This window comes from Thermobia domestica, chromosome 2 (assembly GCF_964235325.1).
Source record: "Thermobia domestica chromosome 2, izTheDome1.hap1.1, whole genome shotgun sequence".
Taxonomy (NCBI): domain Eukaryota; kingdom Metazoa; phylum Arthropoda; class Insecta; order Zygentoma; family Lepismatidae; genus Thermobia; species Thermobia domestica.
Genome location: NC_137455.1, coordinates 127,954,378 through 127,976,922, shown reverse-complemented (window position 1 = coordinate 127,976,922; position 22,545 = coordinate 127,954,378). Strand labels below are relative to the sequence as shown.

The 22,545-nt window shown below is 34.7% G+C and overlaps 1 protein-coding gene across 1 annotated transcript in view; it reads right to left on the bottom strand.

Annotated features, from left to right (window-relative positions):
• Positions 1 to 22,545, bottom strand: part of Gbeta5 (guanine nucleotide-binding protein subunit beta-5) — a 106,344-nt gene that overhangs the window by 28,105 nt on the left and 55,694 nt on the right. The window contains exons 2-3 of the mRNA XM_081745886.1: positions 8,477 to 8,613; positions 3,780 to 3,898 (exon numbers count right to left, since the gene is read on the bottom strand). Coding sequence (XP_081602012.1) covers positions 3,780 to 3,898; positions 8,477 to 8,613 — 256 coding nt within the window. The remainder of the gene's footprint in view (positions 1 to 3,779; positions 3,899 to 8,476; positions 8,614 to 22,545) is intronic.

Genomic DNA, 22,545 nt, shown 5'->3' with positions numbered 1-22,545 from the left:
TGTCGCTTGGCACACACGTAATTGGATGTAATATAGAAATTTAGGAGAAGAAATCATTCAACATTTCTCTTAGGTCTCAAGATACCGGCCGTTTTCCAAAATGGCTTCCTCAGACCGAAATTTCGATAATATTGCGTAATTATATCGTGTTTGGGGTCATTCCAATATGTTTTTGACTCGTGAATCTAAGGTCAAATTAAAGTATCATACATCAATGCAGATCAGAATATTTCATTTTAGTATAAAATGATATAAAAAAAATTAATGCAAAATTATATAAATTTTCTAAATTACTCTCAAGTACAAACAACAAACAGCGAGTTGTTTTCATTCCTGATTACGAAGTTTTCCTGTGCAGTTAGACTACATCAGCGTACATGGGATACTAGTAGATTTACATGAGTATTTACTTGATAAACATCCGTTCTTGTACCCACATTTTAGTAGTTCTCTGCAAGCTTGTTAAACAGTTATTGTGTTGTTACTCTTCACCTTGCATTGCTCAGCCTCAATCAGCCGAAGATGGCATATCAATGATTATGTCGTCTACCTGACCCCATATATATATATATACGGGGAGAATTAAAAAAGTAAAGGCACATTTGCAATTTCTCTTTCCAGGGATTGGCAACATTGCTAGTAACCAGCGCTGAGTGAATGTAGTTAGCAACACTTCGAGGCGTGTCGCTCGTATTCAGTGATGCCAATTGAAGGGAAATTTCCCTTGTCGCAGGGAAATTTTGAGTAAATTTTGGAGAAAAGGGAAAAAGGGAAATTGCTTGTAATCTCTCAATATTGCAGGGAAATTTGAACCTCTCTTCAATCATTTATAGATTGAACATATTTACGTATCTGATTAATCTCATTAAAATTCAGTGTAAATTTCACATTTAAATTTGTTCCAAACATAATCCGTTGCACATATTTCACATAAATTCTCACAAGTTATCTTGCTTTGCAATCGTTAATATTTATCAACATTACACATCGATCAACATATTCAGTTAAATTCGAAACATTACAACAATCCTTATTTAAAATCTTTTATCAAAATTAATCTTCCCATTGTTGAATTAAATGCAATGCAATAAGATGAAATATATCTCAATTAAATTACCACTCCAACTATTGTAAGTTTGGTTTTCCCAATCAGAAGATGTTTTTCCCAACCAGAAAATTGATTGTGAAGAGGATTAATCGATGTAAGAGAAGAAAATCTGCGTGTCGTGAATGTAAATATGTATATATGGGAGAATACTGGGTCATTAGTGTATGTGTGTTTGTGTAACTTTACAAATTTTCTGGTGACTGTGCGCACAGAATTATTAATTCTTAAGAATTCCGCATCTCTAAACTTTGTATTGTGCTTACGAACATTCCTCGTGTACGGCCAAAGGCAGTAGCAACTAGGGTTTTCGTCGTAACTGTTCGTATTCGTTTCAGTAAATATGGGAGTGCTGTTCTTAAGTAAGTACATACCAAATATATACTTAATGTACCTTAAGTTACATTAATATTTAAATCTATCATGATGTCTAGGATAAAAATTAAATTTACATAATATTTATTTTACATTTTTTATGATTTCTTTAGATAGTCCGTCCTGACAGAGGTATTTATTGGGTTTCTACTCAGTAACACCAGGCAAATGCACAGATTGCACCTTTAACATAGGTCCTGGCCTAAACCTTTCCCCTCCTTTATCGCGACGCCTTAGATACCTAAACAACAAATCAAGTTCAAATTCAACGTAAGCTCAAAGGAAAGTTATCAAGTATGTGCTTGTATGTGGTTATAAGATTGGGGTGAGGGGGTGGAAACGAAAACGATTAAAAATACGTTTACTAAGTACTTGAATGGTTTGGGTGAAGGGAAATTTTGCCCGGAAAAGGGAAATTCTGAAGCTTGTGAAGGGAAAACGGCTCTGAAGGAATTGGCATCACTGCTCGTATTCCTGCATTAGTCGTTGAAGCGTAGCGGACCGTTAAACATGACAGCTCCATTGGCGATCTGCACCAACGCTTTTTGTATGCGGAAGGTGTGAAACCTGCGGACATTATTCGTCGAATGCAAGCATAGCAAAGTATGATGACAGCTGTTTATCGCGAAGAAAGATCTACGTATGGATAAAGCGTTTTAAACAGGGAAGAACTTCTTTATGTGACGATGAAAAATCCGGCAGGCCATCGACCTCAACGACTGAGAAACTTGATACATCATATCGAACCGGAAATTAAGGCTGCGGGCATGGTTTGGAAACACCCATTATCACCGGAAATTAAGAAATTTAAATGTCAACCATCAGTTAGTCATTGATGTGGTGCAAAATTGGTTATAGATGCAACCGAAAAACTCATCTATCGGACGGAATCAAAAAACTTGTGAAACGTTGGGAAAAGTGCATAGAAGTCCAGGGAGGTTACGTAGAAAAATAAGGTATGTTTCAGTTTTCTATCATTAGAATAAGTATAGTTTTTCTCAAATATCCCTTTACTTTTTGAATTCTCCTCGTATGTATGTCCGGCTTGGTATGCGGCTCGAAGAATGTACAGTACAACCGCATTCAATGTAACAGAAACTAACCTACATACTTTTGTTTCTGCAACCCACCAACCAAGTGCCCTTGGATCTTCGGTAAGCTCCACTTCCTATTCGGTTAGTACCGTCACTTTAACTATTGTATTGTTTTGTTCGTGATTCTGGTCCACGGCAAGTGCAGAGTATGGCGGAGTGCTTATGCTAACAACTAAGTTTCCTTTCGTGAACTCTTCATGAACTCCACTGGGTGTATCACTACAAGATCCTTCACATGTTGTTCAAGTTTGTTCACTGTGAGTAATGTCTAATCAAATAAAAGAAGAAAGGAAGAAAAAACACGGTAGCAAGTGCTTGAAACATTATTTAAATTGATCATAATTTGCTTCCCTTTCAGAACGAACAAATGACAGCATTAAGGAACCGGAAGCATTAAGGTCTCAGAAAAATTCTCTCGCTGAATGTACCAATCTCCCATAGGTTCATGTGTCTTGTCTTCTTTTCTGCAAAAAAACAATTTATTATTTTATTGATAAATCACATTGCCCAGGATGAATTACACCTGTGATAGTATTTTAGCAGGAACATTGTTGCCAGAATGCGCCATTTTACTTTAAAAATATGTTTTTTCTGAATACGAAAAAAGGAGCCTTCGCAACTGTCAATGCTGCAAAAACAACATGCAGTTTTTGTCCCATCCAATGAACATTTATATTAAGAATTACCGCGTCCTCGCAATTGATTATAAGCAATTTGCAAATTTTTTGAATTACACTTCTGGTCATTTAAACGATTACTAAAATCGAACGTTACGATTTGTCTCATTCGGTTTATTCTTAAAATATCTCCATAGACAACGCTAGAATTTTATCAAAAAATCACGTACTCGATTTTTATCAAAATATACTCGATCAAAGTTTGAGTTGCATTTCTTTTGGGACACTCTGTACGAGTATAAAGCAAATGTTTCAATTTTTTAACTTGTACAACATTTTCTTTTGTTTATCATAAAGTATTATGAATTTAACTTTTGGTTGGTTGTTTGGATTTAAGTTTAGTGTCCATTTCAGCAATCCCACGCCAAAATGCATACTCTAACCATATAACCGAATTTTACTTTTATCTTATATTTACTGATATATTATCTTTCGTAAGAGTTCTAATTGTGATTCACTCTACATACGCATATATGAGGAAAAAATAAATATTTCATGATCAATGCATTACTTAATTCAGAAGCTTACCCACAAGCCACGAGATTTCCTGACGGAGCATATGCACAAGCCATTACCCACGTCGTTGGCATGGTTACAGCATGTTCCTTATTAGTTGTGAAAGAATCCCAAATAATCATTTTCCCATCCTGAAACAATACAACGAATTCATCAATAACCCACATTGTTCTAAATAACTATTTTACGGTTCGAGAGATAAAACATGAGAAATGAGTAATTACAGTACATTAGTCAATTTCGGGTTGATTTAATGATATTGAACCAAATTGACTGAGCATAATTTGCAGGAGTCACCACGAATATTGAAATGTGCCTTAATATGGTGGCTTATTTAGTGGCATAAATTTGAAGCGCAAGATCACGAGTTTAAAGGTTGATCTAGTTACTTCAGCAAATATAGTATATCTACGTTTTCACAGATCATTAGAAAGTCTCATTTTTTTTTTTTTTCATTTCTACTTTCAAGCGGCGTTAGGAGAGAAAGAAGTAGAGTGATCGTGAAAAAAAAAAAAAAAACAATTCGAGATTTCAATGAAATTATATGTTTCATTGTCTATACTAGCTAAAACAAATATTCTTTTAATGTCTGTTCGTCTTTTCGTCCTGATGTACATGTACACTCACATAGAACAGTGGTTCTTAATCGATGTGTCGCGACACACTGGTGTGTCACGCAGTCCCCTAAGGTGTGTCCCGAAATTTTCGAGTTTAAAAATTATGAAGAATTTAGTAATAATTAGTTAAAATCGAGACAGACTGTACCAGTCAACACTTCCAGTGGTAACAATAACTCAGTGCTACATAGAGTCATTATTAAAAAAAAACAATAGGTTTCGCTATTGTAATAGATATTATTATTATCATTATTTGTAATAAAAATATCAAACAAGTGTGTCATAATGACCGGGACGTTCAGTAAAGTGTGTCGTCAGTCGAAAAAGATTGAGAACCAGTGTAGAGGGCAAACCATTCAACGTATACGCGCCAAATTTTAAACTTGTTTCTTTTTTATAATATTCTTTACTTCCCCCGAAATTTCTTTCTACCCTTAAAACAAAGGAAATATACTGCAGACTGAAAATGAAAAATGGAGATTTTTTTCGGAAACGGCTCTAATGATTTTATTTATATTTCATTAACAACACTAAACTGTTATTAAGTTATTTCTCTGGGGAAAATCCAGATAGGACGGGGGAACCATGATTAATAAAAATGATTAATTAAATATTTTTTAAAATTTAGTATGGTAGTTGATTTTAGATTATATTATTTATTGGCAAATAGTATTTTAAGTTGTTTAAACCGTGTGTAAGAGGTAGTTTTTTTTGTAGAAGTTAGGTAAAATAACCCTTTTTTTTACCTTGAAATGTTTAATTACAATTTTATTAACATAAAAAGAATTTTAACATATACAAGAGGATATTAATGATGCTATTTGTATATATTTTTTGAGTTATTTACCACAAAACTATTTACGCATGGAAACCAAAATTACAAAAAACTCAGACTGTCTTTTTTAGTTAACTTTTATATATGGTAGCAACTGAAATTTATACGAGCGTATGAAAACCTTTTAACCGAAGTTTAAGGTTAGTTTTTTTTTACACATGGTTAAAATGATTTTGTTTTTTTTTCTTTTTGTTTTTTTTTTCTTTCTTCGTTTTCACTCCTCCATCTGTCAACCTGAATCCCGATTATACTACATTACAAAGTTTATTAGTTTTTAATTTGAAATTAAGTGCTTATCACTTTTTTTTTTGCAATTAAAAAGTTTCATTAGTTTCTATCTCCACTGTCCCTTAGGACAAATTATTATGAAAAAGGAAAAACATATTAATGGTTCCTCTTGATTACTTTTTAAGGCTTTTTTTAATAAGTACACTTAAGCACCATTACTTTTTAACAGATTAGCATATCCATTTATTCCTCTTATTTTTCATAAAAACTTTGTTTCCAACACAGTATTTTATTTTGGGGTGGAGAGTTCTTTCGGACGATTTTTTATATATAAAGAAAGACTCACATATTTCAAAAATAAACATTTCATTAAGGAGGCAGACTTCTATATATTTTTCAAAACCTAACAATTTTTCTTTTGCCCGTTTTTCGTAAGTGGAAAGAGATAATGAAATGTGACTTACTACAATAATAGATAATGTTATTCTACACCCAAAAATACGAATCGGAAGAATAATCAGTGTTGCCATCCATAGAAATTACAGTGTGGCCAAAATATGAATTGCCCAAAAATCTAGATGAAAACAGCGACTAGAAAAATGAACTCAACGGTAATTGATGACTTATCATGTTGTCTTCGTTCCTTGTTTGCTACTTTTTAAATAATATTTGTATTTATTATGTAATAACTTATTTATTTTGTAATAACTTATTAAGTTATTACAGAATAAGTTCAAATATTATTTAAAAAGTAGCAAACAAGGAACGAAGACAACATGATAAATCATCAATTACCGTTGAGTTCATTTTTCTAGTCGCTGTCTTCACCTAGATTTTTGGGCAATTCATATTTTAGCCACACTGTAATTTCTATGGATGGCAACATTGATTATTCTTCCGATTCGTATTTTTGGGTGTAGAATAACATTATCTATTATTGTAGTAAGTTACATTTCATTATCTCTTTCCACTTACGAAAAACGGGCAAAAGAAAAATTGTTAGGTTTTGAAAAATATATAGAAGTCTGCCCTCTTAATGACTGGTAACAATATGAAATAATTCGTTTGTGCTGAAAAATCCACAAGTAGTAGTTTACTTTTGGGTGAGCTCTTATCGGATGATTTTTCTGAAAAACAATTTACGCGATTTTATTCATATTTCAAGAATAAGTGTTCCATTACCCTAGAATACGGGATAGGACAGCTCTCATGAAAAAATCCAAAAAGCATAGTTTGTCCTTGGGAGTCTCGAACGATTTTCTCAACAACGACTCAGGCGATTTATATTTTATACATAAATATTTTTTTTCAATAACCCTATAAGGTTGCGTAAATGACATGAAAAAAATAAACAAGGTGTCGGTATCGCTTGACTGGATTTTTTAAAACAGTTCCTTCAAATTCGACTCATGCCTTTTGGTTTATATTTCATAAGTATTTCATTAATAACCCTAATATACAGAGCGTTCAAAACGTCTCTATACACCTGAATCGTGGCAAGTCAAAGTCACATGAAATACAATTTTATGCGAAGGTTTGCAACACTGCTATATTATCGCCTTGCAGTGTTCCTTTCGTATGCAGTATGCGTGAAGTTCCTTTCTTAGATTCCAGTCGGCAAAGTGACGTTGAAGTGATTGTTGCATCTAGTTAGCGGTCTCTGAAACAATGGTGTTAACTTTGGAACAACGAATATTCCTGGTTGAACATGTGTTCCGTGAACAAGGTGAGTACAAACAGACAGACAAAGATAAGTTTGCAGCTAGGTTTCCGGATACAGCTGTTCCGAATCGTCACACTGTAAGGGCACTGATAGATAAATTTAGAGATATTGGAACGGTAATGGACTATGATCGAAGTGGTAGACCGTCAGTGCTCGATGAAGAAAAAATGCTACACATATCAAATGCAAGCATGTTTGGAGGCTCACGGGGGACATTTCCAACATTTGCTGTGAAAATGTGTGTGTATATACTACGCCCTGTACATAGTGCTTTTATGCCATAAAATATAATAAATTCTGAGTAAAATAATTTTCTCGTTGCTTTGAATATGTGACAATTGAGGTATATAGAGACTTTTTGAACGCTCTGTATATTGTATAAATCCTTTCTCATTACAAAATGTCCCAAGTAATAGTTTACTTTTGGGATGAGTTATTTTCGGATGAAGTTTTCCACAAACGCCTTATAACTCTGTTCGTATTTCACAAACAAATATTTCAGTATGCAGCCTAACACGAATTAAGAGAGAAAGTTTAGTGCACTGGCTTGATCTTTTGTCATTGCACTAACTGTTTTATTATCGTTAATCTATATGGTTTCACAGTTAATAAATCCGCTCTAGTATCTTTAATACGTATAGCCTAAGATCACGTAATAATTATGCGTTACAAATGTGATATTTCAATTGATTTACATTATTCGCTTATGTCACATAGATTAATGCAGGGGCGGACCCAAGGGGCTGATCGCCCTCCCCCCCAGAAGAGGAAACTTTCTTATTTTAACAAATAAAACACAGTTCTGACCAGAGCAGAATGAAATATATTAAAACTATACTTACAATGTGTTACAGTTTCAAGGACCTAACGTCCTCTTCATCAGACACCAACACCTTTCTTATTTTATATATATAAATAAAACATATCCCAAAGTTTGGACCCCTTAAAAGTAGCAGTATAACAATCCACCGCCCCCCCCCCCCCCAGAAATCGGTCCTGGATCCGCCCTGGATTAATGTAGACTTCTTTTATCGAGAACAGCCACGGGACCAAGCACACCAAAGGCGACAACATTTGACTACATATACGAGGCGGCTTCAAACACTCCTTGACTCTGGTTTCTAGAAAATGTGTAAGCAAAATAATGGCTTCAAATTTAGTAGCATCCATATAATAGAGCGGTTGAAGTAAGGATCACTTACGCAAAATTTCAATTCCATATCTTTTTGACTGTTTATATTTTCATTTCCAATAGAGTATTACAATTCAACAAGAAACGTGTATTGATCGTAGCTAACATACGTACCTGTGAAGATGAAACAATATGTCGTTTATCCTGCGACCAATCTGAGCAAAGAACTTTCGCCTGATGGCCTTTAAGTACTCTGCGAGTCTTAATGTTAAGATTGGCAACACTTTCCAATCGTTGAGCTACTGTGGCAACTGCAATTATAAATAAATAAATTAATTAAAATAAACTGATATCATAGTTATTAAAGACAAAAGTTCAAACTTGTTACAGTAAAATATCAAGCGTCTTTCTCTTTTTCCTTTCTTCGTTTTATTGTTCATTTCAAGAAGGTGACTTTAACGATTGATAAGTTAATTAAAAGCAGTGATTTGGCTACACTCAACCACTGAATCGCCCCTTCAATCCAATGATCACATTCTCCTAATTTTCTTCACCCCTAATAGCAGTGGCGTATCCTGAGTTTTGAGGTTGGGCATGCAATGTTCCAATACCACTACTTCTACTACCACTATATAATAATAATAATAATAATAATAATAATAATAATAATAATAATAATAATAATAATATAATTTATTATTATTATTATTATTATTATTATTATTATTATTATTATTATTATTATTTGTAAAACGCTCCAGCACTCCTTTATGGTGGAACATTCTACCTTGCGGCGTAGAATAAACTTTACATCTGTTTCAGTATGATGATGATGATGATGATGATTGGTGTTCTGCCCGAAGGTAAGTCTTTGACCCGAAGGTCCCATGGTGTTTTTCCATTGCCTTCCATAGGATGATGATGACGTCCTAAGGATGGGACCAACAGCTTAACGTGGGATCCGAACCACTTGTGTCTCCACCGGGAATCGAACACGGGACCCCTTGATTACAAGGCGACGAGCGTAACCACTCATTCACGGGGGACACAATATTGAATGATGAAAAGAAATATATTTTGTTCAAGTGCAAACAGTACACTGTTCGAGAAACGAATGTTCCACCGTCAATTTCTAACTAGTTTTCAAAATCACTTTTATGCTTTAAAATGCTTGCACTTCCTCTTCCGCTAATAAAATAACGTAGTTCATATATATTCTTACTAGGTAGCTATTGAACGATTTGAAAATACACACTATTCACTAGGAAACACAACTAAGGAATAATATAATCAATCCAAGGGTTGATATAATCCACCCAATAATCAGTCCAATGCTGTGCTGAATTTGCTTCTCCAATTTAAGCTCTTTAAAACAAAACAAAAAAAAAAAAAAAGAAAAAAAGAAACAGAGACAGTGGTAAACCAAATAAGTTGGCAACTGTGACTGAGGACATGAGGAAGATTGTCAGCGAGGACAATCATCCCCTTTCTCAAAGAGGGACACCTTCGAGCAGGCAGGCACATTGCGCTTTTTTTTCTCTCCCTCTCTCTCTGTTTCGTTTAACAGAAGAGCAAAAAGAATGTGGATGCTCCAATCGCCCATGTAAAACTGTAATGAAGTCCCAGTCGTCATTGCATTTCCTCTTGTCCCTCTCGCCCAGAAACTTACGAAACTAATGGATACTTTCTTATATATGTTCCTCGCTACGTTCCAGCGGTTTCTCAAGCATGTATATAACTCCAAAGTTTGTTTGTTACATTGGTGTGCACATCTATAAGCGCATCCTAATAGTAATGCGGAATTAATACTTAAAAAAAAAATAGTTTGGGAAAAGAAGGGGGTTCAATGCTCTTTTGCGTTACTCTTGTACCCACCATTCTCTGTAAATATAGCACGTTCAAAAAGAGTAGACTATCAGAAAATAATTAGAATTATGATAATACTCACCAATTACTTGAAAAGAAAATCCACTCTTCTGGTTTTCTTGCAAAATTCCTCGGTGACTTTGTCAAAGAATGAATCTTTGCTTTTCATTTGTATTAGAAGATCTTTCTCTATAGACATCATCGCCAAAGCCGAAAGACGTTCTTGTCCTTGAGAATTTCTCTGGAATGTTTTTATGCGTTTCAAGGCCGAAAATGAACGTTCCACTGATGATGTATTTGAAGGTATAACTCTAATTAATTCGCACAGTTTGTTAAGTTCTTGAAGGCCAGTCTGTAGACCATTTGAAACTAAGAAGTTGTAAAGATCTCCCAAACTCCTTCCCACAAAATGATCAGAATTATAGACACCCTTAAGCTCGGCTTTCAATCGTACAAAATCAAAGAACTTTCCGTACATTTTCTCCAATTGCACAAACTGTTGTTCTGGAAAATCTTTTGAAAATTTTGAAAATTTAGAACAATCAAGAAGTTCCAAAAAAGACATTTCTGGCAGTGAATCAAAACGGTGCTGTAGCTGCAATATTATGGTGTCATATATTTCACAATAAAGCCTCTTGAATTCCTCCTCTACTGATAAGGGATTGGCTTGTTTTCGGCGTTTTGTCGGCGGATCATTAGATAGTAAGGTGTCGCGCCAAACTTCTTCAAAACCATTGTTGCGTTTTGATGACAGTCTCTCCTTCAGTGTCAGTATTTCTTTTGAACAATACGCAATGTCTAAAGACTTGGACTGTAAGATATTAAACACTACATCGGTGAAAGTGTATATGTCTTGAAACAAATTTAGAAGAAAATTAAACTGAAAGTCATTTAACTTTGCAAGAAATCCGTCTGCCTCTTGTACGGTAATACTATCCCAATCCCCAGGAGATTCTAAGATGGCTTCTAATAGTTCCTGCAGCTGATCTTTGCAGTTAGCAATAGTTTGCACTAATCGGCTGGAAAAGTTCCATCTCGTAGCTGCAAGTCGTGGGAATCTTTTCTTAACAAATGTGTCCAACATATTAGTTCTTTTTGTTGAAGAAGAGAAAAATGCAGCAATTCCATTAATCGTAACGAAGAATATGCGACAAGCACTAATAAAGGAAACGGATTGTGACAACACAAGATTTAGCTTATGTGCGTAACAATGTATAAAAATCGCCTCCGGAACAATTTCCCTTACCCGCCTCTGGACCCCACTTATGTCACCTGCTAACACTGCAGCCCCGTCGTAAGTTTGTGCGATCAGTTTATTTTTGCACTCAAACTGTTCTAACACTTTCATAATTAGATTTGTTAATGCGGCAGCACTACGATCAGAACTAACGTCACTAAACCCTAAAAATCTTTCAACAACGTTATTGTTGTGACTGTAACGCAACACAGTAGATAACTGGGATAGATTGGTGACATCTGATGTTTCATCGATCATAATAGATACGAAACGACTTGTTTTGATTTGAGATTTAATTTCTTCAACCATAACTGCACCCACACTTTGTATTAAATCATTTTGAATTAAGGGAGATGTACCTGAGAAAACCTTAGATGTGGTCAAATGATGTTTCAATTTTGCATCAAATTCTGATAACAACTGTAGGATTTCCACGTAGTTGCCTCGGTTGTTCGATTCTTCGCTCTCGTCGTGCCCGCGAAAAGGTAATTCTTGCTTGCCTAAAAGACACGTCACATACGTTAGTCTTTTCAAAATTTCCCTATTCTCTTTTACGGTTTCATTATGATTTCTAATATCCTCTCGCTTTTGCTTGTCAAATTGTACGTCTATTCTAATTTTGCCAAAGGTCGCCAAAGTTATTAGTGCATTAACGTGAGAGTCCGATTTTTCGTGCCTTGTAATAGCAGTATGAAGGTTATTCAGGTCTGCGTAGCCCCGGTTTTTACTGTTCCATGGTGAGTTCTCGGTTCCGAACAAAACACAAGGCCAACAAAAAAGTTTGCACAAATTTTCCGAACCGCAAAGCCACACAGTTTTATTATACACTTCGGGATTAAAATTACGCACACAAGTTTTGTTTTGTGACTTTAAGTTCGTTAGAGCTGGAGTGGGTCGTCCATTTCTTACTATAAGTAACTTTTCCTCCATAGGGCGAGCACTGAAAGGTTTTTCAAACAAGTCCAAAATTACGTCTTCTCTATCCATAGTAAACACTAAAAAGATACACTTCACACAAGACACAACACTAACGATAAAGTAAAACGCACGTACTATAAATACTTCATGCAGCGAAACGAAATAGAGTTAAAGACCGCACCGCACCACACATCTTTCCGAAATTTCTTCAACTATGAGTCAATGAACTTTTCCCGCTCGAACGAGGACTTCCGATAACACATTCTCTCGTCAATTTTCGCGGATTTTTTTGGCCAACTTGTGCTTTCCGTAAGAGTACGCTTTGTTGCCGTAATTCAAACCTATATTTCACATTTTTTTCATACACCGATACTCTCTTGCATTTAGATCCGACAACGCTGCAAAAGCAGAAGAAATTCTGCTTTCACGTCAGACATTTTTTTTAATGCTTTGTTTCCAACCACTTAAGCATTTTTTTTACTAAACAAATTCATACACATTTAAATCACATCTGCGCGATTCTTTATTTAACAAATAGTACATTAAGTGACTACAAAGTAAATGTATTTGAGATAATGTCAATACATATTCTCCGTACTAGCAATTTAATTCATTTAGCTCATTTCCTTCATTTAGCTAATGCAATTAAATTGAGAGAGTATTTGGTATATCTTTGATTTAGTCATTTCGTGTATATGTATAGATGGCAACTATGCTGCGTGCAACTTTCGAGTTGCATGCATTTTGGATTTCTCTCGCTTCTTTCACCCAATAAAACACAGGTTTACAGGCTAGCGGACGACAAGGATCTTGAGCGGATGCCTACACACATTGTCGAGAATACTGCAGCGCCACACGTGAACAGTTTTCTCAACTACTGACTGCCAACTACTAACGCGTACTGGCCTACGATATCAAGGGAAGTTCCGTAATTTTTCAGTGTTGGCTCCTTGAAAATTAATTAAAAATAAATAAACTAGAATAAGAACGCATGCAATGCATGCCTTGCATTCATGCAGAATACGCCGCTGCCTAATAGAGTGGTGTATTTCCAAGACCAATAGTGATTTTTTGTAATAAAGTTCCTTCTAAATGTTCGTTACTTTCTCGATTATCAAAAGCCTATATATGATAGAACAGTAGCGGAATTCATGTTCTTTCTTAACGAAGGTTTACTAAAAATCATTTTTAAAATACCTTTAAAAAATACTTACGGACGCAAAGGACACCCGCACAATCCTTATGGAAGTTGGATTTTGGTGGAATTGCTTGAAAACGTGATATGTTGTAGGTATTGTGTTCTTGAGAAAAAGTCTCAATGGGCTCAAACACAAATCACTGATCACTTGGCCACTACAGGGGCACTTTTTTGAAAACATACGAAGATAACGATATTCTGGATTTCTGTGAAAATGTCTGAAACCCGAATGCTGTAGATATTGTGATCCTGAAAAAAAGTCTTAATGGCCATAACCACCAATCACTGACCGTTTAGCCACTACTAGGCCACTTTTTTAAAAGCGGACAAAGATAGTTTTATTCTGAACTTCTGTGAAAATGACTGAAATCCGATATATGCTGTAGATCTTGTGATCCTGAGAAAAATTCTTAATGGACACAACCACCAATCACTGACCGTTTGGCCACTACTAGACCACTTTTCTGAAGGCAGACGAAGATAGTGACTTTCTGCATTTTGGTGAAAATGACTGAAAAATGATATATGGTGTAGATATTGTGATCTTGAGAAAAAATCTTGATGGACAAAACCACCAATCACTAACCATTTGGTCACTACGGACCATTTTTTGAAAACAGTCTAAGATAACGATATTCTGGATTTCGATTAAAATGACTGAAACCGTGATATGTTGTAGATATTGAGAGTCTGAGAAAAAGTCTTAATGGCCAATCATTGACCATTTGGCCACTTTTTTTTAAAGCAGACGTAGATAGTGATATTCTGCGTTTCGGTGAAAATGACTGAAAATTATATATGTTGTAGATATTGTGATCCTGAGAGAAAATCTCAATAGGCACAACTACCAATTACTGACCATTTGGCCATTACAGAGCCACATTTTTGAAAACAGCTGAAGATGTGATATTCTTCATTTCAGTGAAAATGACTGAAACATGATATATGTTATAGATATTGTGATCCTGAGAGAAAGTTAAACCAATCACTAACCATTTGGCCACTTTTTGAAAACACCTGAAGATAACAATATTTTGGATTTCGGTAAAAATGACTGAAACCGTGATATACGAGTATTATAGATATTGTGATCCTGAGAAAAAGTCTTAATAGCCATTACCACCAATCATTGCTCGTTTGTCCACTACGAGGACACTTTTTTTGAAAGCAGACAAAGATAGTATTCTGGATTTCTGTGAAAATGACTGAAACATATATGTTGTAGATATTGTGATCCTGAGAAAAAGTTCCAATGGACACAACCACCTATCACTGACCATTTGACCACTAAGAGACCACTTTATTAAAAAAAAAAAAAAAGCCGAGTATAACGATGTTCTGGATTTCGGTGAAAATGAATGAAACTAATAAATTGTAGATGTCGTAATCCTGAGAAAAATTGTTAATTTGTGACTACCGAGTAAGGGGGTAGGTCAGTTGGTAGAGGATTTGTTCGCATTCGGGAGGTTCGGCCTGGGCCGGTCATCTTGTCAAGGGTTTTCCAGGGCTTTCTTTGTCCCGCATGTGCATCGGGATGCTATCTATGCTTAAATGGTGTTGGTTGCTACTCTCCCCATCCAAGGACGCCCATGTTGTGGTTTCTAAGGGGGGCAAATATAAGCGAGGTTTCAAATACAGTTTCAAATTTTGCTATAACTAATGTAAAAATTCTATTGGGCTTTCCATATTCCCAAGTACGATTTCCTCTTAGGGGCAAGCGCCCCCCTTGCCCCCCCCCTGATGGGCGCCCTTGTCCCCATCCCTTTTCCGGGTTGTGGGATAGGATGAGATCTAAACCTTTTCAGGGTTTTATACAATTCCACAAAAATCTCAGAATGTCGTTACTTTCTGCTTTTTTAAAAATATGGCCTCATAGTGGCCAAATGGTCAGTAATTGGTAGTTGTGCCCATTAAGACTTTTTCCCAGGATCACAATATCTACAACATATCACGGTTTCATGCAATTCCACCGAAATCCAGAATATCACTTTCATCGGCTGCTTTAAAAAAAGTGGCCCTGCAATGGTCAAACAGTCAGTGATTGGTGGTTGTGCCTGTTGAGAAATCCAGTTAAGTATACCCCTTTGTCATGGATCTTTGACTATGATACGGGGTCCATCCAAAGTAAAAATGTGGGGAACACTGCCCTCTAAAGCATCACCCAACTTATTATTATTATTATTATTACTTAATTAGAGATTCACATCCTTAAACGCATCATGGTTAAACCAGGCCCGCAACTAGGGTTTCTGTCACCCGGGGCAAACACACAATTCGTCGCCCCCAGGTTTAGTCAAAAGTATCACTTACTTATGGATTGCAACTGTAAATAACATTCTTAACGAAACCAGTTATATCGATTTTTAAGTATTTTAATCAAACTTATTTTAACCACAAAAATATATTACATTCGTTATGTGCTCACAAGTTTTAAGAATAATTTTGTACATACATTTTGTTTTAATGATGTATGAAGAAATCAATACAAAATGAACTAGAAAATATCTGCCACATTATATAGTTATTAATTGAAATAATACATTTAGTTTTAATAACCCAAAGAATAATTATGTACTTACGCTTTCATATTAAAATAAGAAACTAATACAAAATAAACTGGAAAATATCTGGTACATCATAAAGTTATAATTGAAATAACATTTAGTTCTAATAAACCCAAAAATAATTTTGTACATAAGCTTTCATTAAAAAAAACAGTACAAAATAAACTTCAATTATCTGGTATATCATAAATAGAGCAACCCAAAAGCATAAAAAAGCATAATAGCAATTTAGACATATGGTTGGTACCTTGAACATGAATGTGGTTGTCTAAGGGTTCAGAAGAAACTAATTTTAAAAGAATAATAAAGCATAATTTTAGAAAAAAAAGCATAATTTAAAATATATAGCATAATTCTTGGAAATTATATTTAACTGCAAGTTTAACATATACTATATTAATATTTAAAAAATATATATTTACAATGCAAAATCATTGAGAACATAACAATGCAACAATGAAAAGCTTATTTTTATTTCTGTAAATTTTTCGGTGTAATCCTTTGATGTGGAGAAAAGAAAAAAAGAAAAGAAGAAAACTTTCCGGCAACAATGAATAGTACACAAGAACTCCACACTGTATTGTTATGTGTACCTCTCGAACTTGAGCACTTTCTGTAATTTTTGTGCACCTTTCTGTATACTTTCTCTTTCTGTATATATGCACCTCTAAGGTGCACACAAGTGATAGAAAAAACTGATTCGAGCAAAGCATATCTCTTTACAGTGCATTGAGTAGAAAGTTCATTAAATATGAAAGAAATTTTTTCATAAAATATTAATAAATAGATCAAGATATTCAGATTATTTAATGTATAGTAAATATTATGCATTATACACGATTAATGTAAAACAATGATTGAAATTAACAATAAAGCATAATAAAGCATAATTTGGACTGATAGATAACAATTCAAAATGCCTCGAAAAGCTCTGAAGCAAAACTAATAGATAAAACTGCATACAGCCTTCATTTGCAAAATCCCTTGGTATTTAGACGTACAAGAAACAATTAAATATACTGAGGCGTGTAACTTATCTTTTCCGCCACAAAACTGCCCTCTAGTTTAAAAGCATTACAGCAATTGCCTAACATTAAAAGTTGGCGCGTCTGAGCTAAACTCTTCAACCATCAGCAAGCAACAACAATCGGTAACTTTTCGCCCCCGCCCCTATTGATAACAGCGTTGTAAACTTCAGAGATGTTCTCAATGGAATTATACAAACAAACAAACAGCTCCTTGTGATAGGAAAGGAAAGGGGGGCGGATTCTCTGTGGTCGTCCAAGGGAACAAATGCATGCAATATTAGGTTTTTAATGTATGACATTACACCTATTTAGATGAGACTCTCTCTATCTATCTATATACGGTGTATATATATATATATATATAATCAACGAAAAGAGGTCCCATGGAAAAGGCCAAGCAAACTTTTGATTTCTTTTAACCTCTAGAATAAGTTCCTCAAGGGAAAGGGTGTGATTTTTAAAACAATTGATATATCTTCTTTTCGGCGCCCCCTCTAACCACGCGCCCGGGGCACATGCCCCCTCTGCCCCCCCCCCTAGTTGCGGCCCTGGGTTAAACTTCAGTATAAGAACCAATCTTTTATTTGAAACCGTAAAATAAGAATAAACAGTGCATATCATGATGCTAACAACATTGAATATTAGGACTAATTGACTACGTTTGGCTATGCCAAAAATGATGTGAAACGATGAGCTTAAAGATGTGAACCCCTAATTTAATAACAACAAAATTTGGCAGAGCATGCCCCCAAATTCTTACCTGAGAAGGCACTGCCCCCCCCCCCCCCATGTTCCCGTATCTGTGCCAGTGGCGCACGCCATCAGGACACCTTACTCGAATTATGTATTATATATATATATATATATATATATATATATATATATATATATAACCAACATATATATTTTATTAAACGAATTAATTACGTTAATGTGTTATCTCTAAAACTGGCTCCAGGTAAGCTTGGCTTTGATGCTATGCTACAGTACGGAAAACAATTTCTACAGGAGTCACAAAATTATATACTGTATCTATGTTCGATATTTTTTATCTATAATTGTTTCAAATACACATAACTCGATTGTGTTGTAAATATCAAATTTAGCTACAGGTCTACGAGAATATTAGTACAATAAATAAATATTAAATTCCTATTTTTATTTCTTTCATTTTTACTTCTGAGCAATGGTAGGAGAGAAGAAAGTACGGTGAACTTGAAAACGAAATCGAATTCGAGATTTCAACGGATTTATATGTTTCATGGCTATTGCATGCTGAGAAAACTTTTTTTAAGTGTCTGTCCGTCTATTCATTCGTCCGTCCATTTGTCCCGATGTAAATATATTCACTCTCCGAGAACCTACTCTCTGTTCAACGTATCGAGACCAAATTTCAAACTTCAGGTATACGAATCTGTACGGGTGCTTTCCAAATTTTCTTCCTAATATTGTTTAAGTAATAAGTTGTGATGAATAAATCCACAAACGATAGTCCACTGTTGGGTAAGTTTAATTTTGATATTTTTTTAATGACTCAGGCGATTTTGTTCATATCTCATTAATAATACTATAATATTACGTAAATCACTTTTCACGAGAATATCCACAAGGAATAGTTTATAAATGAACTTCGCTATATGTATGTTTCGCTTTCAATTATGTTGAAAATGGTACAATAGCCGGCCCGCGGGGCGGTTGCGGCCCACTGAACCCTTTCATCCAGCCCACCTGATCCGTTACTGCAGATGTATTTCTTACGTAATCTCTTAACCTTAATTGAATTTCTATTCTGGATAACTGATGTCCACCTTAAAAATATCCTTTGCATTGGAATATCCAATGTGCCACCGAATATTGAGAGACTAGTTCAAAACTAAAAGGATCAAGTTTCCCACTAAAATAGTAAGTAAATAGATTTTTATGTGTTGCTTTAGTAAGTAAATATTTTGGTTATCATTATAGCAACTTTCCTGTTCCTGTGGTGTTACTGTACGATGGACAAAGTTTACTATTAAATATGACTATTCAATTCTTATGAAAATGTTATAAATTGTCTTGTATGGCCCTCAAATCCTTTGTGATTGGCCCGCCTACAACGATATTGTATATCTGACATCTGTGAATTACTTCCTTTTCTAATTGTAGCTATTTTGGGCAACGGTGCTTAAAAGTGTACAATCTGTTGTGAAGAAGAAGAAAAAGGTAGAATATATGTGGAGATAGATAAAATAAGCATGTAATGAGAGTTGCTGTAACAAGATATAGTTATTTCTCGTTGCTATGACAACATGCATTTGATGTGTCTAATTTCTCTTGTAATTATGACTGAAAATTAAGGTGCTGGACTTAATCGAACTGTGGGCTATAATTGTAACAGAAAGGTAAAATAATTTTAACGGTAAGTTTAAAATAGTCTGAAACATTACATTATTTAGATGGTGTTTTCCGCCCAGAAACCTTGAGATTTGTTTAAAGCAGAGTAAGCAATCTCATAAATAAGCGTCAATACAGAGTATACTTTGTTAAGATGTAAAAGGAAAATTTATCATAACATTAAAATGGATATACCTAGAGTCGAAAGTATTAAGATGAAGTTGGTGATATTGAAACACCAGGATCGGATACATCAACGAATGTGGTTGACCTTATAAAACAGTTAGGTCAATCCTTATCACAGAAAATGAAGCAACTGACACAACAAACACAGCAAATGGATATTAAATTTGAACAAAAGTTTCAGCAAATGGATAGCAAATTTGAACAAATTACACAGTCCATGACACAGTAAATGGATAGCAAATTTGAACAAATTACACAGTCGATGACACAGCAAATGGATAATAATTTAGAGCAAATAACACAGCAAATAAACGCTAAATTAGAACGAACAGACTGTAGGATGGAACAAATGTTGCACAGATTTACAATTGTACAAAGTTCGGTGGAAGTGGTTGAAACTCAAGTTAATGAGCATAGGAATCAGATTAAAGAGTTACAGAAAGAAATTAATGCTATCAAGGAAAAGATTATCAGCAATTATGATAATACTGATCCGATCATCAGCAGAGACCATATGCCAAATGAACCCAGATTAGCTATAGAAGAAAGTAAAATACCGGAAAGCTATTCTGAGAGGGATGATAGTGCCTCTAGCATTGGGAAAGAAGAGAGAAGACCACATTCATCACATCGTAGGAAAACCAGATACATACAGTCTAAACATTTGAAACAGTCTCATAATAATCATATCAGATTTAGTGAAATAAGATCTTTGACCAAATTTAGTGGAAGGTCGGAAGACATACCAGCAAGTGCATTTTTGGAAAAATACGAAGAATGCGACTTAATTTGTGTATATAGATCCAAATTACTTAAAATTTTACCACACGTTTTACTACCACCTTGCTCTGTTTGGTTCAAAGCGATTAGGGGATATTTACGTAATTATTTAGATTTCAAGAACGCACTGCTTTCAAATTTTGAGAATGATTTCATGCTGGCAAACCGAGACGCTTTGGTTCGAAACAGACGTTATGATCCCAAAATTGATAAGAATCTTACTGATTTTGTAATTTCCGTATATAATGAGTTGAAGTTAATTAATCCATACCTACACGAATCACGCATTATAGCATTTGGATATTGTTACCTTTTAGGTTGCAGCAAATACTGATTTCTGCACAATGCATTAATTTCAATCATCTAATTATGATAGTGCAAAATTTTGAAATCAATCAATGGTGCAAAGTAATACTAATCGACACCAGACTAATAATAACCGAAACCAAGCCAATCATAGCAATCCGAAATATCAATGTGCGTGAAGAGTGTAGTTCTAATGTAAGAAGTAATGATAAATTCAATTATACCGGTAATAGAACCGAACTCAATTTCAGAAGAAACAGAAATGATAATCGTACAGCATTTGGAAATCAGGCAAACAGTATATCTAATTTTTCTCGAAATGGATTTTGTAATAACTTCATAGGTGGCAGAAATTATCAAAAATTAATTAATTAAAAATTCATAACCAAAGAACTGGAGGAATTCATAATGTACAGAACGATACTCAAGATAATGCCATTCAATGTAACCTAATCGAATCTTTTGGTAATGTAACCTAAGCTAAAGTTATGGCGTCCGTCAAAAACATATTCAATTAATTCTTGTTTAGCTTCACTTTGAATGCAGTTATGATTTCATTTGTAATTCGTACTTTGTTTGAATTCTATACGGATAATATAAATGAACGTTACATTATTAGATGATTTCTTTGTAATTCGCTTCACTTATCAATATTGTGCTTTCAAAGTATTTTATAATTATCTTAATTATGTCCAAATGGAAGAAATAAGTTATGTAATATTTCAATATACCTGAATTTAATTTGTCTATGAGCTCCGATGATATTGAATTAAAGAATCTCTTTTAGGACCTACATAATTAGCAAAAGCTTCGCATTTTTGAATAAGTCCTCTTCGTTGGTAATTTTATTGAATTAAAATGAAATTGATTATTAAATGAATGTAAGAATATTATTGAGACAAAATTTATATATATATATATATATATATATATATATATATATATACAGGGTGGGCCATTTTAATTAATCCACGGAAATATCTGAAAAATGATAAAACATAGAAGAAATGTTTCAAGTACACGTTATATATTGCTAAGGGGGAAACCCAATTCCGCCCAAAGTACCTCTCCCCGCCCCCCCTAAATGGGGGTAACGGAGGGTAACTTTGAAATGTCAAATGGGAACATGGGTCGAGTAATACCTCGTTCGAAAGGTCTTGGAAAACTAAGTAACGCTGTACCAAAAGATGTTCCATATTGTGCACCGGTTTCAAAATGGCCGCCATAATATGGTTCGGGAACTCCAGTACCCGTAGTGTGAAAACCATGGAAGTAAGTGAATGGAACAAAATTGAAATACGTAAATATCGTAGGGCATATCGAACGGTGTGGTCCCTGTGATCCCAGTGGCCTCCCTAAAGGAGTCTTGGGGGCTAACTTCAAAATTTCAAATAGTAACACGAGTCGAGTGGTACCTCGTTCGATAAATCTTGCAAAATCTAACATATTGCAGGAGAAAACGATTGATGTGAAATGGCAGTGTTCTCAAAAGGCCGCCGAAACATAGTATCCGTGTCAGAGAAAAGGTTTAGTACCCGTAGTGTGAAAGCGATTGGAGATAAATCAACAAAAGAAAAACTGGAGTAGCTAACTGACGTAAGGCAGATCGAGAGGTGTTGTCGGGGTGACTCCAAGGGCCAACTGAAAGGTATCCGGGGCCAACTTGAAAATGTCAAATAGCAGCTTGAAGCGAGTAACATCACGTTACATAGACAAATTAATATCAAACAGCTTCTGTAAGAAAATTTTCGACATGAGACACCGTTTTCAAAATGATCGCAAAGACA